The sequence below is a fragment of the Gavia stellata genome, chromosome 28 (assembly GCF_030936135.1).
Source record: "Gavia stellata isolate bGavSte3 chromosome 28, bGavSte3.hap2, whole genome shotgun sequence".
NCBI lineage: Eukaryota > Metazoa > Chordata > Aves > Gaviiformes > Gaviidae > Gavia > Gavia stellata.
In genome coordinates this window covers 5814119-5834323 of record NC_082621.1, presented here as the reverse complement: position 1 = coordinate 5834323, position 20205 = coordinate 5814119, and the positions used below count along the sequence as shown (strand labels likewise).

The 20205-nt window shown below is 62.9% G+C and overlaps 2 protein-coding genes and 1 long non-coding RNA gene across 3 annotated transcripts; 2 read left to right on the top strand and 1 right to left on the bottom strand.

Moving 5' to 3' along the window:
- Window positions 1-4561: 4561 nt before the first annotated feature.
- ACBD4 (acyl-CoA binding domain containing 4) lies at window positions 4562-12850 on the top strand. Its single transcript, XM_059830563.1, has 10 exons — window positions 4562-4631; window positions 4738-4858; window positions 4948-5032; window positions 5100-5224; window positions 7872-7981; window positions 9209-9315; window positions 10142-10292; window positions 11750-11919; window positions 12329-12373; window positions 12740-12850. The coding sequence occupies exons 1-10, from the start codon at window positions 4562-4564 to the stop codon at window positions 12848-12850; spliced, it is 1095 nt and encodes a 364-aa protein (XP_059686546.1).
- Window positions 12851-15306: 2456 nt separating this feature from the next.
- HEXIM1 (HEXIM P-TEFb complex subunit 1) lies at window positions 15307-17130 on the top strand. Its single transcript, XM_059830543.1, has one exon. The coding sequence runs from the start codon at window positions 15307-15309 to the stop codon at window positions 16228-16230; it is 924 nt and encodes a 307-aa protein (XP_059686526.1). The 3' UTR covers window positions 16231-17130.
- Window positions 17131-17759: 629 nt separating this feature from the next.
- Window positions 17760-19749, bottom strand: LOC132319556 (uncharacterized). Its single transcript, XR_009484515.1, has 3 exons — window positions 19623-19749; window positions 19208-19285; window positions 17760-17977 (listed from the first exon to the last, which is right to left on the bottom strand). It is a non-coding gene; the product is annotated as an uncharacterized LOC132319556 (long non-coding RNA).
- Window positions 19750-20205: the final 456 nt, after the last annotated feature.

Here is a 20205-nt window from a genome sequence, read left to right as displayed (position 1 = left end):
GATATGCGACTATCCTTATGGCAACATCTGGATGCCCAGAGCAACATCTGGGCATCCCTGGCACAATACCTACTTATCCTGGAGCAACATCTGTACATATAGGACGACATCTGGGCACCCTGGGCAACATCTGGGCAGCTTGGGGCAGTATCTAGGTGCTGCAGTTCAAGACCTGGGTGACCCACGCAACATCTGGACAGCTGGGGTCACATCTGGGCAGCCCCTTGGCTGTGTTTGGGGAGGGGAGGTACAGCCATCCCTGAATCCTTTGGGGACATGGGGACGCAGGGCATTTTCACAGGGACAGCCCAGCCCGGGGCAAAGTCCTCTTTGGCTCGAGGCTTTGACCACCCCAGGAGCTGCAAAATATATTGAATTTATTTATGCAAAATGTATTTTCCTTTGCCAAAAACTCTTAGGGAAAGCAGCCGCAGCCACCCCTAAAATGCACTTGCAACCCCCTAACTGGGCCCTGCTCCGAGTCCTCTTCCTCCCACGGGAATTGCATTGCCAGGAATTCAGCAACGGATACACTGACCTGGTGAAACAACCGGGATAAACACCTCTCGCTGCAAAATCCACAGCAAAAATAAATCCCGGTTGTGATTCCCTCTCTCCCGTGGCGTTGCTATTTTCTACCACCCGCGAGCGGTTTGGAAGGAGCCCCATGGAAAGCAGCAACTCGCATTCCCGGCCGCTTATAGCACAGCACGTGTCCCTGTGAATCACCGCTCGGGATTTGAGGTTGGTTTTTGCAGTGAGTCAGAGCCAGCGAGGCCTCAACGCGCCGTCCCGGAGCAGAAATCCTGAGTCAGAGCTTGGAAATGGCAGGAGGTTTAAAAAGCTTGGCTGGATCTTGAATTTATAGAGGAAACGTTTCCCCAGGGGGACATGGGATGGGAATTAGGGGGATGGGGGAGTGGGGGGCCCACTTGGATTTGGGATTTGGAGATGGGATTAAGGGAACTTCCCCAAAATGTGGGAAAACAGGAGCGTGGGGCAATGATGAGGCATGATAGGGGGCTGCTGAAAGCTGCCTTGCATCCCCCTCCCAGCACCCAGCCCTGGGCAAGGGCCGGATCCAGGCTGTCCCCAGGGCACCCCATAACATCCTAGGTCCCCAGGGCACTTTATGTCTCCAGGACACCCATGTCCCCATGTCACCTGTGTCCCCACAGCACCCTGCTTTCAAGGAAATCCCTCGGAGCAGAGGGTGAAGGAGCTTCACCTCGGGGGCTCGGGGACTCCAAATTCTGCCCCTACCTTACCACCATAATTAATAGAGTTTGATAATAATTACAGTAATCAATTGCTCTGCTAGACCCAGCAGTCCTCTGCCCCATGCAATAGGGCCGTGTCCCTGCCCAGTGCCCCAGCACATTGTCCCAGTGCAATATCCCAGTTCCCCAGTGCAGTGTCCCAGTGCAGTGTCTCAGTGCCCCAGTGCATTCCCCTGGGGCCCTCAGTACGTGGCCCCAGCGCATTGTCCCCATACGTGGTGCATTGTCCTAGTGCATTGTCCTGATGTCACAGTGTATGGCCCCAGCGTCCCCATCCGTGGCCCCAGCATCCTGGATGATTGTCCCAGTGCCCCAGAGCGTTGCCCTGCCCCTTTGCCACACTCACAGCCCTGCTGCCCCACTGCATCACCCTACGGCACTGCTGCACTCTCTAGGGCACTGCCTGGCTGCGTTGTCCTGCTGCACAGCCCAGGTGGGCCAGTGCAATGTCCCCACGTGCTGTCCCAGTGCGCTGTCCCTGTGTATTGCCCCGTGCCCTGGTGCAATGTCCCGGAGCACTGGGGCACTGCCTTGGTGCACTGCACCCGAGCACTGTCCTGTTGCACTATTCCATTGCAGTATCCCGGTGCTGCGCACTGCTCCTGTGCACTGTCCTGGTGCCCTGGAGCACTGTCCCATTACGCTGCCCCGAACCACTGCCCAGTGCACAGGTTCACTGTCCCGGTGCAGTGGTGCACTGTCTCGCTGCACTGACCCGGTGCACTGGAGCACTATCACGGTGCACAGGTTCACTGTCACGGTGCACTGGTGCACTGTCGCACTGTCGCACTATTGCGGTGCACAGGTTCACTGTCCCGGTGTACTGGTGCACTGTTGCACTGGAGCACTATCACAGTGAACAGGTTCACTGTCCCAGTGCACTGGTGCACTGTCTGGCTGCACTGACCCGGTGCAGTGGAGCACTATTGCAGTGCACAGGCTCACTGTCCTGGTGCACTGGTGCACTGGTGCACTGGTGCACTGTCTCACTGCACTGACCCAGTGCACTGGAGCACTATCGCGATGCATGGGTTCACTGTCCCGGTGCACTGGTGCACTGGTGCACTGGAGCACCATCGCGGTGCACGGGTTCACTGTCCTGGTGCACTGGTGCACTGTCGCACTGGAGCACTATCGCGGTGCATGGGTTCACTGTCCCGGTGCACTGGTGCATTGTCGCACTGGAGCACCATCGCGGTGCACGGGTTCACTGTCCTGGTGCACTGGTGCACTGTCGCACTGGAGCACTATCGCGGTGCACGGGTTCCCTGTCCCGGTGCACTGGTGCATTGTCACACTGGAGCACCATCGCGGTGCACGGGTTCACTGTCCCGGTGCACTGGTGCACTGTCGCACTGGAGCACTATCGTGGTGCACGGGTTCACTGTCCCGGTGCACTGGTGCATTGTTGCACTGGAGCACTATCACGGTGCACGGGTTCACTGTCCCGGTGCACTGGTGCACTGTCGCACTGGAGCACCGTCGCGGTGCACGGGTTCACTGTCCCGGTGCACTGGTGCACTGTCGCACTGGAGCACTATCGCGGTGCACGGGTTCACTGTCCCGGTGCACTGGTGCACTGTCGCACTGGAGCACCGTCGCGGTGCACGGGTTCACTGTCCCGGTGCACTGGTGCACTGTCGCACTGGAGCACTATCGCGGTGCACGGGTTCACTGTCCCGGTGCACTGGTGCACTGTCGCACTGGAGCACCGTCGCGGTGCACGGGTTCACTGTCCCGGTGCACTGGTGCACTGTCGCACTGGAGCACTATCGCGGTGCACGGGTTCACTGTCCCGGTGCACTGGTGCACTGTCGCACTGGAGCACCGTCGCGGTGCACGGGTTCACTGTCCCGGTGCACTGGTGCACTGTCGCACTGGAGCACTATCGCGGTGCACGGGTTCACTGTCCGGGTGCACTGTCAGTGCAGTGTCCCATTGCACTGTGCTCATGCACTGTTCCGGTACACAGGTTCTCTATCCCGGTGCACTGGTGCGCTATCCTGGTGCACTGGAGCACTGGCCCGGTGCACTGTGTCCCGGTGCACTGTCCCCGTGTACTGGTGCGCTGTCCCTGGGCACTGCCCGGTGCACAGGTTCTCTACCCCAGCGCACTGGAGCACTGTCCCGGTACACCGGAGCACTGCCATGGTGCACTGTCCCAGCGCTCCAGGGCACTGTCCCGGTGCCCTGTCCCAGTGCACAGCCTCACTGTCCCGGTGCCCTCTCCCGGTGTGCTGTCCCGGTGCCCTGTCCCGGTGCCTTCTCCCGGTGCCCTCTCCCGGTGCCCTGTCCCGGTGCAAAGCCTCACTGTCCCTGTGCCCTCTCCCGGTGTGCTGTCCCGGTGCCCTCTCCCAGTGCCCTCTCCCGGTGCCTTCTCCCGGTGCCCTGTCCCGGTGCCCTGTCCCGGTGCACAGCCTCACTGTCCCGGTGCCCTCTCCCGGTGCCCTCTCCCGGTGCCCTCTCCCGGTGCACAGCCTCACTGTCCCGGTGCCCTCTCCCGGTGCCCTCTCCCGGTGCACAGCCTCACTGTCCCGGTGCCCTCTCCCGGTGCCCTCTCCCGGTGCACAGCCTCACTGTCCCGGTGCCCTCTCCCGGTGCCCTCTCCCGGTGCACAGCCTCACTGTCCCGGTGCCCTCTCCCGGTGCCCTCTCCCGGTGCACAGCCTCACTGTCCCGGTGCCCTCTCCCGGTGCCCTCTCCCGGTGCCCTGTCCCGGTGCAAAGCCTCACTGTCCCGGTGCCCTCTCCCGGTGCCCTCTCCCGGTGCCCTCTCCCGGTGCACAGCCTCACTGTCCCGGTGCCCTCTCCCGGTGCCCTCTCCCGGTGCACAGCCTCACTGTCCCGGTGCCCTCTCCCGGTGCCCTCTCCCGGTGCACAGCCTCACTGTCCCGGTGCCCTCTCCCGGTGCCCTCTCCCGGTGCACAGCCTCTCTCTCCCGCTGCACCCACCGCCCCGTGCCGGGTCCCCGCCGCGCTGCAGCTCCGCTCACTGCCCGCAAGGGGGCGCCGCGGTGGGACCGACCCTCGCTCCCCTGGTCTGCGGCGCGCTCTGAGTCCATCCAGCAGGGGGCGCGCGCGATGCGCCTCACCATTAGCTGCGGAGCGCCGGGAGCGAAGGGGCGGGAAGCTGGCAGAGCGGTCCGGTTCGGAAGCGGTGTGCTGATTGGGCGCGGCGCGGAGGGGGCGATGGAAGGCGGGCGCTGATTGGCCCCTGCGCTCTCCCCTCACGGAGTGAGACGGGCACCGGGGCTGGTGTCGGTGTCGGTGCCGGTGCCGGCGCCATGGAGGAGGCGGGTTGCGGCGCGCAGTTCCGCGCTGCCGTTCAGGTTATCCAGGGGCTTCCCCGGAGCGGTGAGTAGGGCCCGGGAACGGGGCCAGAACCCGGGCCGGGAGCTGCGGCCGCGGCGCCGCCGCCCTGGTCTCGGCTCCGCTGAGGTCGTGTCGTGTCGCGTCGTAGGTTCGTACCGTCCCTCCTATGAGGAGATGCTGCGTTTCTACAGCTACTACAAGCAGGCGACGGCGGGGTGCTGCCAAGGGCCAAGGCCTGGCTTCTGGGACCCCATCGGCCGGTACAAGTGGTAAGGCCACCGGGGGGGGTGGGGGGGTGGCCCACTTCGGGTCCGGTTCACCCCCCTCCTCCCCGCCTCACGGCCGCTCTTGCCTGCAGGGATGCCTGGCACAGCCTGGGGAGGATGTCCAAGGAGGAGGCGATGGCTGCTTATGTGGCCGAGATGAAGAAGGTGGCCCAAAAGGTAACGGGGAGGGGGAGAGCGGGTGGGGTGCTCAGTAGTGCCCGTTGTAAGCTGCATCCCTCTCCAGATCATTGACACGGTGCCCATGGACGAGACGACAGAGGAGATGTTTGGGTACTTCGAGCCACTCTATGAGGTGATCCATGACATGCCTCGGCCCCCCGAGTCCTTCTTCAAGAGGAAAGGGGGTGAGTGGGAGCCTCTGCACTCTGCTTGTGCCCAGCACATCCCTCACCTCTTTGGCACACTCTTCTCTCCTGGCGCATCACTCCTGCTGTTCCCTGCTTGCTTCTGCACCAGTACGGCCATCACCTCTGGGCTCTGCTCTTCCCCAGGGCATATCCTGCTGCTGCTTCCTGAGCGAGGGACAGGATGGACACACCATGTCCCGTCTGACTCCCCTGCCATGGTGCAGCCGCTGCTGAGGTGCTTGTTTGGTCACCACCAAAGAAGTGTCTTTTCAAGTTATGCAGGTGTCTTTTCAGTCTGGGCTTTCTCTCTGCAAAACTTTGAAGAGAAAACTTGAGATTTGGCTTCCAAATGCCCCTCGGCCCAAATCCCTGTACCCGGTAGAGCAGGGGATCAGCTCCTGTGGAGTGTTGTGGCAGGGAGGCTGTACTTTCTCTTGCCACTGGCCCACCTCCAGGCAGGGCAGGCTGTGTACAGGGAGTGCGGGTCATCTAATGTAAACATCTGGATAGGCCGGCCAGTTTTGCAGCGGAGTGGATGTGGAGAAACTGGGGTTGAGAAATGGGATTACTGGGACCGCCTTGTGCTAGAGAAGAGTCTTTCCCAGCTCTTTCCATGCCTGTGGCTGCCACCTCATGCTGAGAAGTGGCTGGGGACCTGTCCCACCCCTGGAGCAGGGCAGTCCTTGGTGTATCTAACTTGTGAGAAGCGTCCGAGGGAGCGAGGGGCTGGACGTGGTGGTTCAGAAAGGTATCAGCTACCGCGGAGCGAACGTGCTGGTGGCACGTCTGGAGGTTTGGCTGTGCTGCATTTCCAGTAGATTAGCTCAGCAGCAGATGAGCTTTCAGGGTATATTTGCAGCGGGTGTGTAAACTGTCAGTGCTTTGCTAATGTTGGAAGAGCGCTGACAAATGGACTGTCCCCAAGCATCTGTCCTGTGTCTGACAGCTACTGTCACCCCCTGCTTCCATCAAGGATGCTAAAAACACGCTGCCTGTAAGGCTTGGCCTCAGGATGGCTGCTCCTTCCTGTGGTACCCAGGCACTTTTGTTCTCCATTTTGATGCTGAATCCCTTTAAAAGGCAAATAGACTTTATTTTTCTCTGGAACTTAAAAGCTGGGTCTAAAATCCTGATCCTTACCCATTTGGGAGTGTCATCCTGTGCTAGTGTCGCTTATAAATGACACTGTCACTTAAATCTAAACCTGGCAGTGTCTGTGGAGCCAATGAGCCCGAGGTGCCTGAAACAGTGATTTAAAGCGCTGAACTTAGGCTGTTGAGTCATTTGTGTTAAAGGTTCTCAAACCCGCCTTCAGATTTTGTGCGATTGCAGCTTTTGTTACTGATAATCCAGAGGAGAAAGGTGATTTTAGACGCTGCGGCAGGTGAGAGCGGAGTGTGGCAGGCACGGGGCCCTTGGCGGCTGCGGAGCTTTTGGGGGACAGAGGTCCTGTGCGGGAGGAGTCTGGGCAGGTTTAGTTTTATTTATTTACAAAGTCAATGCACTGTGAAGTGGCACTTGGAACCCAAATCGTGAATGGTTCAGGGTCCCAACAGGTCTCCAGTCAGCAGAACTTTCACCAGTGTCTTGTACATGTAGGCCAAGACTGAAACAAGCAGGAACTGACAATTAAGCCCTTAATGCACAGGCCCGATGCTGCTCTGCCAGCCCCACGGGCATGGGGGGGCTGGTGTTGGAGCCAGGTGGCGATGTGCAAGGTGACAGGACCCTGCCTGCGCCCACCCACCCCATGGGACAGGCTCAGGAGTCATAGCACACATGCTGAGGAGAGATTTGGGGACAGTGACGATCCCTGAGCAGAGCAGCCCTGGCACTAACTCCTCAGCGGGGTGGGGGCTGCCCTCATCCCCCCCAGGGGAGTTGGCCTCTGGGGGCTCCCACAGCCGTGGGCCTGCTGTGATGGCGAAGGCAGGTTGGGAATGGCGGAGATGTGTGGGCAAGGCACAGGCAGGGCAGCGTTGCCACATACCTGCCTGGCCAGGAGCAGGGAGCAAAGTCCCTGGGGCCACTGGAAACGTGGCTGGGCTTAACCCCGTGGGCTCTGCGGGGCGGTGGGGAGGGCTGGATCCCCAGGCAGGCAGCTGCCCTGGGCCCTCTCTGGGATGCCGGTGCCTGCTGAAAGCCCTCGCAGGTGATGGCAACGTGCACTGCCCACAGAAGGCTTTCCCCAGCCAATGCCTCTTGCATTAGGCTCTGTTCATTACCATGGATGTGCCATGTGCCCTACCAGGGGACGAGGACGGTGGCCGTCACCCGTCGGTGTTTACCCAGCTGTTGGTCAGTGATGATCCCTCTGCCTGCTGCCGTAGGGGCTCAGGGGACAGGGACTCCCCTGCCACCCCCTGGGTGAGCGGGGTGGTCTGCACGGGGTAGACCCTGCTGACCAGTTGAGTTTGTGTTGATTCCCGGCCGTTGGCAAATGGAGCTGGCCCCTCTCCGTCCCTGCCAGCCGCTGCACGTGACCGGAGGCTGCTGGCCTGCCTGGCAGGAGGGTGTCCCTGCATCCGCGTGTCCCCCAGCCATGTTGGCAGGGAAGCAGTACTGAGCCCAGCCCACAGAGAGCCTGCGCTGTGAGGATCACCTGCAATGCTTTAATTCTCCTCTGCCCTTCCCCTCCGTGCAGGCAGGCAGGAGCGGACTACTGACCCCAGCCAGGTCGACCCAGTGAGCAGCCCGGCTCCAGAGCGCCCAGAAGACACCCTGCCCAAGGAGCAGCGGAACGGGCAGCACGTGCCAGGTTGGTCTCCCTGGTGTGGCCAGCACCTGGCAGAGACCCCGCAGAGGAGGCACCGGCGACGGGGCTCGGCCTCCGTCTGGCCACACAGCTGTTGGCTTCAGGCACCTCTGGTCTGACCCTGCCGGTGTTTCAGGCGTTGCCTGAGTCATGGCGAGCTGCAGCTTTTCATGGGTCCAGCTCTCGGCGCCATTACCAAAGCCAGGGTAACCCTGGGCGTGTTGGTTTGACTCTGTGCTGCCCTTACCTGTGCAAAGGGGCCTGATTCTGCTAAACCGCAGTGAGAAGGCGAGGGTGTTTCCCTGTGGACTGGGAAAACGTCGCCCTGGAAGGTCCATGTTCCAGAAGGGGACCTTCTCCCTCAGCTCAAGCCAAGTCTGCCCCTTCTGCGGCACCGGGAGCCACGGTACCAAGCAGCAGCCCTCCCTGCCGGTGCCATGGCTAACGCCTTGGTCCTGGCTTTTCTTGTACACTCACCTGCCCACCACCGTGTGCTTCCCTCGAGAGCACGCGTGGCTCTCCCGGCCCGGAGGGGCCTCTCACTGTGCCCTGGGTTGGGTAGGGTGCTCCGGGGAGGCGTTCCTCCTGCCGCCGTCGTAGCCCTCCCCCAAGGAGCATATATGGTCACCGAGCGAACGCCTGCATCCAGGCCATGCCCATCCTTGAGTGCGCCTGGGCTGGCAGCGTGCGGGGAGCTGGGCAGCGTCCCTGCCTGCGTGGCGGGGTGTGCGATCACCCCAGTGTGCGATCACCCCAGTGGCAGTTGGCATTGTGCGAACGGTACCCGCTTCCTGCCAGAACAGCCGGGGCTGCGGATCCCGCTGGAGGGGCTCCCCGCCATGCCAGGGTTTCAGCTGGCCACTGTGGCAGCCCTCTCCCCAGGTGGGAGCCACATGTTGGCAGAGAAACCCACCCTAAAATGGCACCGTGTCAGGGCATGCCTGCCCGTGAGCGGGGCTCTGTGACACCGTGGGCAGCAGAAGGAGGAATTCGGTCTTTGGATTGACAGCCACGATCTGGAGAGTAGTAACAGAGCCAGTTCCTTCCCCCTCTGTGCCTCAGTTTCCTTCTCCTCCTGCCTTGCCTCGTGCACACGGACGCTGCCTTCCTGCCTGCTTGCAGACCTGTTGCCTTGCGGCTGTGCTGAGCTTCTGCTGCGCTCCAGACATGGCCAAAACGCTTCTGCCCCACTGGCGCTGCCCACGGCTGAGCCGTGTGCTTCCCTTCCAGGAGGTGGGCTGGCTCCTGCCACCGAGGCACTTGAGGGTAGCCAGGTGACCAGCGACTCCGAGGGGGACGTGTACTGCGATACCCTGGAGCAGATGGAGCCTGAGCAGGTAACGGAGGGCTGGGAAGTGCTGGGGTCCTGCCGCACTGCAGTGGAGGCTTTGCCTGCTGCCAGCCCTGCCCTGCCTGCACTGTACAGGCAGAGCTTTCCATATTGTCAGCTCCCCCAGCTCTGCACGCCATCGTGGCACTGCCACGCCGCTGCTCAGCTCCACCATCCTGGGAGCCTAGTGAGACTCCCAAAACCTATGGGGCCTCCCAGCTGCACCCCTCCGTGCTTTGTGTCCTTCTTGGAGCCTCGTCCCCATCACCAAGGGGAGACTGAGGGGCCCTTGGTGCACCCCAGCAGCATCTACGGGCCCCCTCGTTCTTACGGTACTGCTCCAGTGGGGCACTGGTGGGCCGCTGGGGCTGAACAAGGCCGGTAGCCCCGAGCGTGGCTGGTGTGGCCACCTTGCTTGCACCCCTGCCACTCATGCTCTGCTCCCTGCTACCGGGCAGCTCGGCTGCCACCAGCAGCGCTTGGCACTTGAGGTGCTACAGCAAGGCTCAGCGGACCCGGTGGGCAGGAGGGAGGAAGCCACCCGGCTGCCCAGCTTCTCCCTGGAGCTCTTTCGCCATCTCGAGCCTGGGCACCTCACTTGTCTCTGGGGTTCTGCTCTGTCACCTCCCAAATCGTGTCCTAACCGGTGTTGCTGGTGGGATTCGGCTTCGTTCAGCCCCGCGCGCCCTCCACCACCAAAAATGCCACCGTGGGGCGGGGGGAGAGACACCACCACTGCCCTTGGCGTTGCCTGCCTCTTGCCTGCTGTGCTCCTGTGGCCCCCAGGGAGGGGAGCGGGGGTCTCAGGGCCCTTCTTCTCTCCCTTTGCACAGGCTGGGCAGCCACTGGGTCTCTCCCTGAAGGGAATCCAGGCTGGGCCTGAGCCCCCCACGCCCCACAGCGCTGGGCAGGGAGAGCGGCGAGAAGGCAGAAGACTAGAGGGGAGGAGCAGCGCTGGCCTCGCAGCCCTTGGCTCCGAGAGAGGTGGGTGCAGCGTTTGGCTCCTGCGCGCCTTCCTGCTGCTCCCTCCCCACCTCCCGGCAAGCAGGGCTGGATGTCAGGGGGCTGTGTCGGGGCTGAGCGGAAAGGTGAGGGCTGCGACCACCAACCAGGAACAGAGTTTGGCTCCAGCACCCAGGGGTGGGTTGTTCCGTAGCTGCAAGAAGTCCTGAGCTTCCCCTCTCTTCACCCCTTGGTCCCTGAGCAGTTCGGTGTCTTCACCCCTCTAGAACACATCTCCCGTGTTGCACGTTTCTCCCAACAGTGCTAAATTGCCTAAATTTCGGGATGCTCTGCTGGCTCCTCTCCAGCAGCTGGGCAGGGAGTGTGGATCCCTGGCTGCCTGTGCCCAGCTCCTGCCTGGTCCCCCCTGCCAGCGTCCTTGACCCATGCCTTTGGATGTGGGTGGTGTTGGGAGGGCAGTGGGTGAAGCTGGGCCCTGTGTCGCTGGAGGCGCTGGTCCCGGGGATGCCCTCCTCCTGCGGTACCACTCAGCTAACGCCATGCGCTGCTGCTGCTGGCGTTTGGGGACAGCCAGGCCTGAGCTGTGCTGCTGTGGAGAGGAGACAAGGAGCCTCTTGCCGACCTCAGCGGCTCTCCCCAGACACATCCCAAGGGTTTTCTGCTCCAGGGTGGCATTGCCACCCTCACCCGCGGGCTGGCAGGCGTGGTGCCGCCACCTCACCTGGGCACAGCCCACCCGTCTCGCGCTTATCTGCCCCCGTTAACATTTCCGCAGACCCTCCTGGGCTGCTTGACCTTGGGAGTTAACTTGTAACGAGGCTGATAAAGCTAGGCTGGGCTGTCCCGCGGGGTGCTGGTGCACACGGGGGCTGACAGCGAGCTCCTGCCTGTCTCCCGCTCGCAGCACGGATTATCTGGGTGTTTGCTGCACTGCAGCCAGGCAGGTTTGGGGCCTTCACTGAGCCCGAGGGCCTGGCAGGGAGGCAGCCGTGCAGGCAAGGCATCCTGCCTGGCGTTCAGCGTCCCGCCTTCGCTGGGTGAAGCGAGGTGACCCACGTGCACCGCTGCACCTGCCACACTGGTGGGCCAGAGGTCACCCACTGCCACCACCACCGCACTGGGGACGCCTGGCGGCCCGTGTTCCTGGGGACAGGCCCGGTGCCGGCTGGTGGAGGGGGATGTGGGCTGCTGGGCTGGGGGGTCCCGGCTCTGCCTGGAGCAGCTGCAGTGCAGGCAGAGCCAGGAGCATGTGGGCAGCCCTCGGTGGGGTGCAGGCACCCGATGAGATCCATTGCTCACCATTGGGTGACAGCACACAGAGTGGGGTCCTCAGGAGTGGGGACCTCCTGCCTGGGCGTCCTCAGGGAGCGTGAGGTGGTGCTCAGCCTGCCCTGTCCGATCTGGATGGGCGGCACTGCCACCCACACTGTGTGCCTGTCCCACTACCTCTGAGCAGCACCTATCTTTGTGCCCCACAGATCTCCAGCTCACAGGGGGAGAGCAGGATGCCGGGAGTGCCCCCGAGCTCACCCAGGGGCTGCTGGCAGAGCTGGACGCCCGCGTGGCCGGCACTGTCCGAGCCCTGCAAGACGACATGCAGCAAGTGCTGGAGCGCCTCAGCGAGCTGGAGACGCTCACCTCTGCGCAGGTACATGCCGTGCTGCGTGGGGAGCTGACGCGGGCTGGCAGGGCCGCGATGCTCGCGCCAGTGCAGGCCAGGCCGGCAGGGCTTGGCTCCGGTCCCTGCAAACAGGCAGCCCCGGGTGGCCCAGGTGCCGAGAGACCGCGGGGTTTGGTGACACATCCCAGCAGGGCGGAGGCTGGTGCTGCTCTGATCCACCCCGAGGTGCAGGCAGGGAGCTGAGGTGCAGGCAGGGAGCCGCTGCCCCTATCATTCCCATTGCCCCTGGGGTCCCAGCCCAGCTGCACCATCTGGATCCCTCGCAGGAGCCCTGAGCAGGCCCGCTTCTGCCTGTTCCCTCCCTCTCACGGGGACACGGGGCTGGAAGGGGGGTGCCCAGCCCTGCCTGCACCCCAAACCTTCTCATGTCTTGCAGGGGGACGCAGCTGGGACCGACCCTGGCCAGCCGCTTGCTCCACAGGTGAGTTGGAGGTGGAGGCGGTGCTGCGTGGTGGCCCTGCCGCCCCACACTGCCTGCCCCGAGGGGCCTGGCTGCCCCACAACCCCCGGGGGCCTGGAGATGCGGTGTGGGGGTGTAGGTCAGGAAAGGGTCCCTCAGCTGGGGGGCAGGTGACATCCCTGGGGATGTGTCCCCAGCGTCGTGGCACCAGGGACGACGGTGTTGATGCAAGATCTCCACAGGATGACTGATCTGGCAAGGACTGTTGTGCTGTGACAGTGGCCTGCCACCGCCTGCCTTTCAGCAGAGGGCTGGGGGGGATGTTTGGTCACACTGGTGACACCTTTGTCCCCCTCTCCACGCCGCCTCTCTCTGTCCCCTTGCCAGGCAACATCCCCGTGGCCCCTGACCGTGTCCCCACGCACCCTGCTCTTCCTCGTCACCTGGCCCTTCATCACCCAGTGGCTGCTGCACCGCTGGCAGGGCAGGAAGAGGTGACCGCCGCGTCCCTGCCGCCACCGCTGGCCCTGTATGGGGCACGGGATGGCCCTGCCGGGCTGCTGCCACCCCGCCTTCCCCATCCTGCTTAGCACGAGCCGGGGAAGCGCCATGGGATCGACAAAGGAATCGCCTCACCCAGCCACGGGGTCTCCTGCGGGCCAGGACCCCAGCCCCGAGGGAGGGGGAGCCACCGCGCACCGCCGATTGCCACTGTCACTCTCAGGGTCTCGCCAGCACTGCCGGGATGGGAAAGGGACCGGCCGTCCATGGGGAACAGGGTGTGGGATCGCCCCTGCGCCCCAAACCGGATCCCCGGGGATCCCCTCACTACTGCGCACAGAGGGACCGGCTGCCCACCAGCACCATGGCCCCGGCGCTGGGCGGATGGCGGGGGACAGCCACCGTCGCCGTCCCCAGAGACCGGTTCCACGAAGTGCTGGAACGTCTGAACCTGCCTGAATTAAAGTTGCCTTTTCAGTCCAGCCCCGGCTGCCTGCTGCCCTGCTGCGGGGAGGGGACAGCGGCCGTCACCGGGGCCACCCCGCTCCAGCCTGGCCACCCTGTTGTCCCCGCAGCGGGCAGAGGGGCACGGTGCAGCTGCCTGTCCCTGCCCTGCCAGCCCTGGCCATGGCTGCCAGGCGCTGCCAGGTCCCCGGTGCAGGGGGACTGTCCCCAGAGCCCAACCTCTCCTCCCACGCCAGGTCCCGTCCCCATCCTTAGGGTCCCCACTTCCACGCGACACGGGTGGCAGTGGCACCGTGGGGAGGGCAGTGTGGGCAGCTCCCAGCACAGGCAGGACCCAGCAGGCCGGGGCCTCTGGTGCCGCCAGGCCGCTGCCAGCACCACCTCCCGCCCCGCTTGGGGTGACCTGGTGGCGGTGGCTGTCACCAGGGCCCCCACCGCCCGGGCCCCCCCGCCTGGCCGCGCTGCCGGACGGGCAGACGGCAGCTTCCTGCCCGGGGGGGGCTGTTGGGGACCCCCGGGGCCCGGCAGTGCCGCCCTGAGGGTTCCGGCAGTGCCACCCTGGGGGTCCCCGGCAGCCGCTTCCCCCCGGCCTTCCCGGTGCCGTCGGGCCGGGGGGGCCCAGCCGATGCGGGGGGGGCTGGGCAGGGCAGGGCCCCCCCGTGCTGCTGCTACAGCGGGTGTCACAGCCCCCTTCGTGGGCTGGCCCACCCCGTCCGTGGGTCCCCAGGCCGTGTGTCCCACAGGGTGGTGTGTGTGTGTCCCCCCCAGCCCTGGGTCCCCCCCGCCATGTTCGCCCCCCAACCACGGATCCCCCATAGCCCCCCCCCAGGCCGTGGGTCCCCCCCACCCCCGCCATGGCTCCCCCATAGCCCAGCTCCCCCCCCGGCCGTGGGGCCCCAGGGACCGTGGCGGGGGGGGACACACCGTCACTGTGGGGTGCCAGGCCCAGGCCCCGGGCCGCCCTGCCCCCCTTGCCCCCCCGCGGACGCGGGCGGACCCTGGCGCCCGGGAGCGCAGCTCCGCGCCGCCCCTGGAAAAAAGGGACGCGGTCCCTTTAAGGAGGGACTTCTTTCCGTCCGGGTTTGTTTACATCTTCCTCCGCGCGGCGGCAGCCACCGCACCCAGCGCAGCCCCGGGATTCCTCCGCCCGCCCCCTCCCCCCCGGCCCCGCGGCCCGTCCGCCCCCCCCCCCCCTCCACGGCCTCCCCGCCGCCCGGCCCGTTACAGCCCCTCCGCTCGGGGGCCGGGCCGCGGCCGGGGCGGAGGTGTCGCGGAACAGCCCGAGGACTCCTCCGCGGTGCGGGGACTCCTTTCGGGCCGCCCCACGGGCTCGCCGCGGGGGGGGCGGGGGCGCTGCCCTCGGCGCGGCCCTGAAGGTCGCCGGGCGCGCGCGGCCCCGCGCCCGGGGGCGCCCCTCCGCGCGTGGTACGGCCCGGCCCCGCCCCTCCTCCCCGGACAGGCGGCGCCGCGCGCGAGCGACGTCCGGCGCGGCCAATCGCGACCCTCCTCCTGCAGCGGCCAGGGGGCGAGGCCCGGCGGGCGAGCCCGCCCTCCGCGCCCGCCGATTGGCCGCGGGGCGGCACGGCCCGCGCGCGGGGAGCCGTAGTGGTGGAGGCGGGCGCGCGGCGGGGGCGGGGCACTGCGGGTCCCGGCGTGCCGCGGGGCGGGGCGGGCAGCGCGCCTGCGCGGGGCGGGGCGGGGCGCGCGCGGGTATATAAGGCGGGGGAGCGGGCGGGGAGCGGCAGTCGGGAGCAGGCGGCGGCGGCGGCGGGTGGCAGCGCAGGGAGGGGCGCGGCGGGGGGGGAGGCGGCGGCGGCGCGTGCCATGCGCGCGGGGGGGCGGGCCCAGCGGCGTTAACCCCTCGGCGACCGGCGGCGGTGACCCCCGGGGCCTCGGCCCCGCGCCATGGCCCGGGCGGCCTGAGGGGAGGGGGGCGGCCCCATGCGGCGCGGGTAGCGCCTGTCCCCGAGGGAGCGGAGCCGAGCGCCATGGCAGACGCGGCGCCCGCCGAGCCGGGGCCGGAGCCCCAGTGCGAACCGGAGCCCCGCGGCGAGCCCGAGCCGCGGCCGGAGCCCCAGCCCGAGCGGGAGCCCGAGCGCGGCGACGCGCCGGCGGCGGACGGCGAGGCCGGGCGGCTGCCGCCCCCCGGGGCGGAGGAGGCGGCAGCGGAGGGCGCGGGCGGCGCCGAGGGGCGGCCGGCGGCGGGCGGAGCGGCGCGTCCCGGCCTGGGCCCGCGGTACCGGTCGTCGGTGGGTCGCGCCGAGGAGTGGCCGGTGAAGAAGAAGCACCGGCGGCGGCCGTCGAAGAAGAAGCGGCGCTGGAAGCCCTACTCGAAGCTGAGCTGGGAGGAGAAGCAGCAGTTCGACGAGCGGCAGAGCCTCCGCGCCTCCCGGCTGCGCGCCGAGATGTTCGCCAAGGGGCAGCCGGTGGCTCCCTACAACACCACCCAGTTCCTGATGGAGGACCACGACCAGGAGGAGCCCGACCTGAAAACCGGCCTGTACCCGCGGCGGGCGGCCGCCAAGTCGGACGACACGAGCGAGGAGGATTTCCTGGAGGAGGCGGCGGAGGAGGACGGGGGCAGCGACGGGATGGGGGGGGACGGCAGCGAGTTTCTGCAGCGGGACTTCTCGGAGACCTACGAGCGGTACCATGTGGAGAGCCTGCAGAACATGAGCAAGCAGGAGCTGGTGAAGGAGTACCTGGAGCTGGAGAAGTGCCTCTCCCGTATGGAGGAGGAGAACAACCGCCTGAGGATGGAGAGCAAAAAGCACGGGGGGGAGGCGGCGGAGACGGCGCGGGTGCGGCAGCTGGAGCTGGAGGTGGACAGGTTGCGAGCCGAGAACCTGCAGCTGCTGCGGGAGAAGGGCCCCCCCGGGCCCGAGAAAGGCCCCTGCAAGCTGGGGGAGTGACACTGGGGGCGGGGGGGGGCTTTTTACAGTGCGGGGTGTAACGTTCTATACATTGTACAGAGGCGCCGCCGACCCTTTTTAACGGGAATAAAGCGCAGCCGGGAGCGGGGGCCCGGCGCTGCCCAGGGCTTCCCCCCTCCCGAGGTGGCTGTGGGGGGCGAGGGGGGGGGTTGATGTGTCGGTGATACTTGGTTCATGATTTTATTTTATTTTTGTGTCTAAACCAAAAAAAAAAAAAAAAAGGTCCCCAGGAAAGCTGTAAATTGGCCAAAACTGACTATAAAAAAATTATAGAGGTCTAATAAATTTAATTACTTGTAACTGTAACAGTTTTGGTGTGATTTCTAGAAAATATTCAGAATGGCATTCCTGAAGGGAATATGTTTTGAATTATTTTCATGATAAATGGGTCTATGGTGTTGCGTGATCAAAATTAGCTGTACTTTCCCACTTAACCCTTTTTTTGTTATTGTTTTCCCCCACTACTTTTAAATTCTAGTCCTGCTCCATGAGCTGAAGTAGTTAAAATACCTGGAAGAGGGCGAACAGCTCCTAATATCATTTGTATAATGGATGCTACTTACACCTATCCTGTGTATTAATAAGCTGAAGTGTATTTGTTTGCCTAAAGGCTCAGTTAAACTCTGTTTCCTCCCCGGTCCATAGGAACCCGGGTCAGTTAACAGAAATCAGGGCAAAAACTGCCTAAAAAGGTACTTCAAGCTGCAAGTGAGGGGAAAAAACTTCAAGTTTTGGAGCAGCCCGGGGAAAAGTTTTGGTAGTCAGCACTTGCCTCCGAAATGGCTGACGAGGAGGGAGCAGTGGAAGGGGAACGCAACGGCTGAACCCTTCGCCTCCCTCCTGCTGTACCTGAGAGGGGACAGAGGAGGACAAAAGCGGGGGAAGCTCCTGGCAGCTGTATTCTCTGTAGGGTATTTTTGGGGGAAAACAGGTAAATCAAAGAGCAAAGTAAGAGAGGGGCCTGTCTCTGCTTTGGTTGGCGCTGTGGTGTAATTGAAGGACATCGGGCTCTGAATTGGGAGTGTGTGGCAGCGAAGCTTGGACCTGGGGAGCCGGGGGGGTCAGCTGGGGTAACCCATCACACTACAAGGCAGGGAAAGCAGCCTTTTCTAGAAAAATAAAGGGGTTGAGGTGTCGGGGAAGAGGAGACAAAGGTGCCCCCAGCACAGCACAGCTCTGCGTGGGGTGAGCAGCGCAGGCGGGTGGTACGAAATCGGGGGGTTTAAGGCAGCTGCGGCCGAGGGGCTCAGCTTTAAGGCTCACACCTTTAACATGAGCCTGGCAAAACGCAATCTGCTCTGGGGCACACACTGGCATCGAGGGGGAGGAAAAAAGGAAACTATTCGAGGGCTACTTGCTCAAGAGCCCGGTAGCTGCCTGCGCTCCCTTCCCCTCTGCCATGACATCATTCGGCAGAGCCAGCGCCCGGCGCGGCTGCGGAGGGAGGCACCACCGCACCGCCCCAAGCCAGACCGGGGGCAAGGCACAGCGAGAGGTAACGAGTTAATCAGGCTCTCGCTGGCTGGGAAGAGCGGCGCCAAACCCCCAGTCCTGCTCGTTCATTCCGGGCGCTTCTTTCCAGCGATTTATTTCCCTCTCCATATCCGTGCTGCCCGTGATTTTCGTTTTCTTCTGAGGCAGGACAACCGCAGGTGTGTGTCCGACAGCACTAACTCCGGCAGTGGGTGCCATGCTTCACAAGTACCATGAAATGTAGTTTCAGCACCTGGTTAACGTGAAAAACTTAACACCAGGAAATAATAGTAATCAATTGTAGCACGATGGTTGTTACAGAGTGATGGCTGTTACCAAGTTCAGCACACCCACAAGGTTTGCCCTCCATCTACTTACCCCAAACTTCTTACATTTAACTCCCAGGAATAAATCATTTGAGTTATCTGCAAATACTTCAACAAATAGAACTTAAACAAACCCCTAAAAGTACTGTAACGATCAACTCCCCAACCTGCTCTGACTCCACCAACTCTTCCTTCATTCTGTTCTCTCTTTTAATAAAGACGAGTCTTCATACGAACCAGGTTACCCCAGATCTCCGCTTCAGGAGGTGTTTAAGAACGGCACATCTCCTGGCAAAGCCTCATTCCAGCTCCCGTGCCCAAACCTCCTGGCAGATGCGGACCGGCGACATTCGGGGACCTTTGAAACCTCAAGTGGATCAGTAACGGACGGGGAGCTCGTCTGCGCTTCGCCTCCCCAGCCGAGGGCAGAGCTCGCCCGCCTGAGCCTCCCTGCCAGCTTTGCCTGGAGCCGGGCTCGGAGCCGGTCCAGAAGCGATGAGCTCGACTGCAGCCCAACTGTTTGAGAGGCACAAATAAAATCTTGGAGAGATCGCCAGAGATAAAGGTGCCGCAGCCCTCGCTGTGATGTGGTATCAAAGGGCAGCAATTAGTCCCTCCTGACAAGAAGGCAGCGCACTGTCTTAACTAGTTGAGGGCAAGTACCTCCCTGGAGGGCAAGGCAGCTGCGCCTGCCAAACCTTTGAAGCACATCCCCTCTCTTGCTGCCACCACTTTGGTCTTTCCCGGGTTGTTCTGAGCCAACTGGCCTTTATTCCGGCACCTCCGGTGAGCCCAGGAACGCCGCTGGCATGGCAGCACCCCTCCAATCTCCCTGAACAGGCTGCGCCTCAGCGCAGAGCCCATGGCGGCAGGAATCTGCCTGTCAGAGCTCCTGCCCGTCCCGACTGCAGGACCGAGCCGTAGGAAGAGGCTCGCTGCCGCTCCGCTGGCTGCAGGCAGATAGCAGCGACACCGGCTTTGCAGCAAGCAGCCCCGGAAACACGGGGTGTAGAGGGACCCTCTTGGCTAAAGGGCTTCCCCAGTTCCTCCCCTCGCAAGGGTTTCCCACTTGCTGAGGAAAGGACTGCGTTTCTGTCCCGGGGAGAGGTAGAAATTACGGCACCAATGCAAAAGAAAAGGGGACTAGAACATCCCACCTGCGGTTACAGCCATTCTTCTTCGACGCAGGGGCGAAGCAGCATAAGGACAAAGCAGTTCCCTGAAAACGCTGCTAGCTGCAAGAAAATCAAAAAGGGAAGTAGTCATCTCAAGAGCCTGTTAATGCTGCAACATTGGTGTGAAGTGAAACCCGAATCCTGCCCCTCAACACTGGCTGGAGGGAACCTGCAGCTTGCCTTCCCTCACCGTCCGAAGAAGTTTCGAGGAGCGGGTTGCCGGTACTCACCGGCACGGCAGTTAGGGCCTGAAGTCTGCTAAACCCGTCTGCTTGATGTTCCAGGTTTTACAAAGCAGGGACATAGTGCTGACAATAACGCTGTTGTCCTACCTACGACTTAACTTGCACTAATTGCATTTAATTTTGTCAGCTTTACCTTCTGAGGATATACTTACACAGCTGTTCGGGATATCCTGGTGATTCCGTGTCGCAAGGTAAGCGGTATTTTGTTAATAAAAGAGGAGACTCTGCGGCACGGTGAGCCCTGCAGACGGAAGTGGTTTTACAGCGCTCGCCGATGAGGCCATCGCCAAAAAGCTGGCAGCTTTTGGTCCATCTGTAACACAGCAAACCCTGGTTGTTAGGATCAGGCCCTTCGTGTTCACTCCCTTCCTGCTCCCACCCTACAAAAAACCCTCTAACAACCCAGGTAGGTGCAAGGCACCCGGCTTGAATGAAGCGTAACCCCAATTAGTTTGGCAAAATCAACTTGAAATTAGCTCTTCAGCTGTCGTGTGCATGTGAAGACACACAAAACGATAAACCTCCCAGCTTTGGGAATGCAGCAGTTTATAAAAATACGAAGCTTCGGAGTTCAGGACCTAAGAAAGCAACGTGGGAGTCAAAAATTGTCAGCAGAGTCATTTCAACAAAGCATCTTCTTCATAAAAAAGAACACCAAGGGCATAAACATAAAATAATCCGTTTTTTAACTGGAAGAGTCCACATTTGACAGCGCAATCTGCACTTATACCAGAA

Bases quoted from the DNA above. Each gene is read 5' to 3' on its own strand.
- ACBD4 (XM_059830563.1), top strand. From the start codon at position 4,562: ATGGAGGAGGCGGGTTGCGGCGCGCAGTTCCGCGCTGCCGTTCAGGTT. The intron at 5,225-7,871 runs GTGGGAGCCTCT...CCGTGCAGGCAG, and splicing joins TTCAAGAGGAAAGGGGGTGA to GCAGGAGCGGACTACTGACC. The intron at 11,920-12,328 runs GTACATGCCGTG...CATGTCTTGCAG, and splicing joins AGACGCTCACCTCTGCGCAG to GGGGACGCAGCTGGGACCGA.
- HEXIM1 (XM_059830543.1), top strand. From the start codon at position 15,307: ATGGCAGACGCGGCGCCCGCCGAGCCGGGGCCGGAGCCCCAGTGCGAA.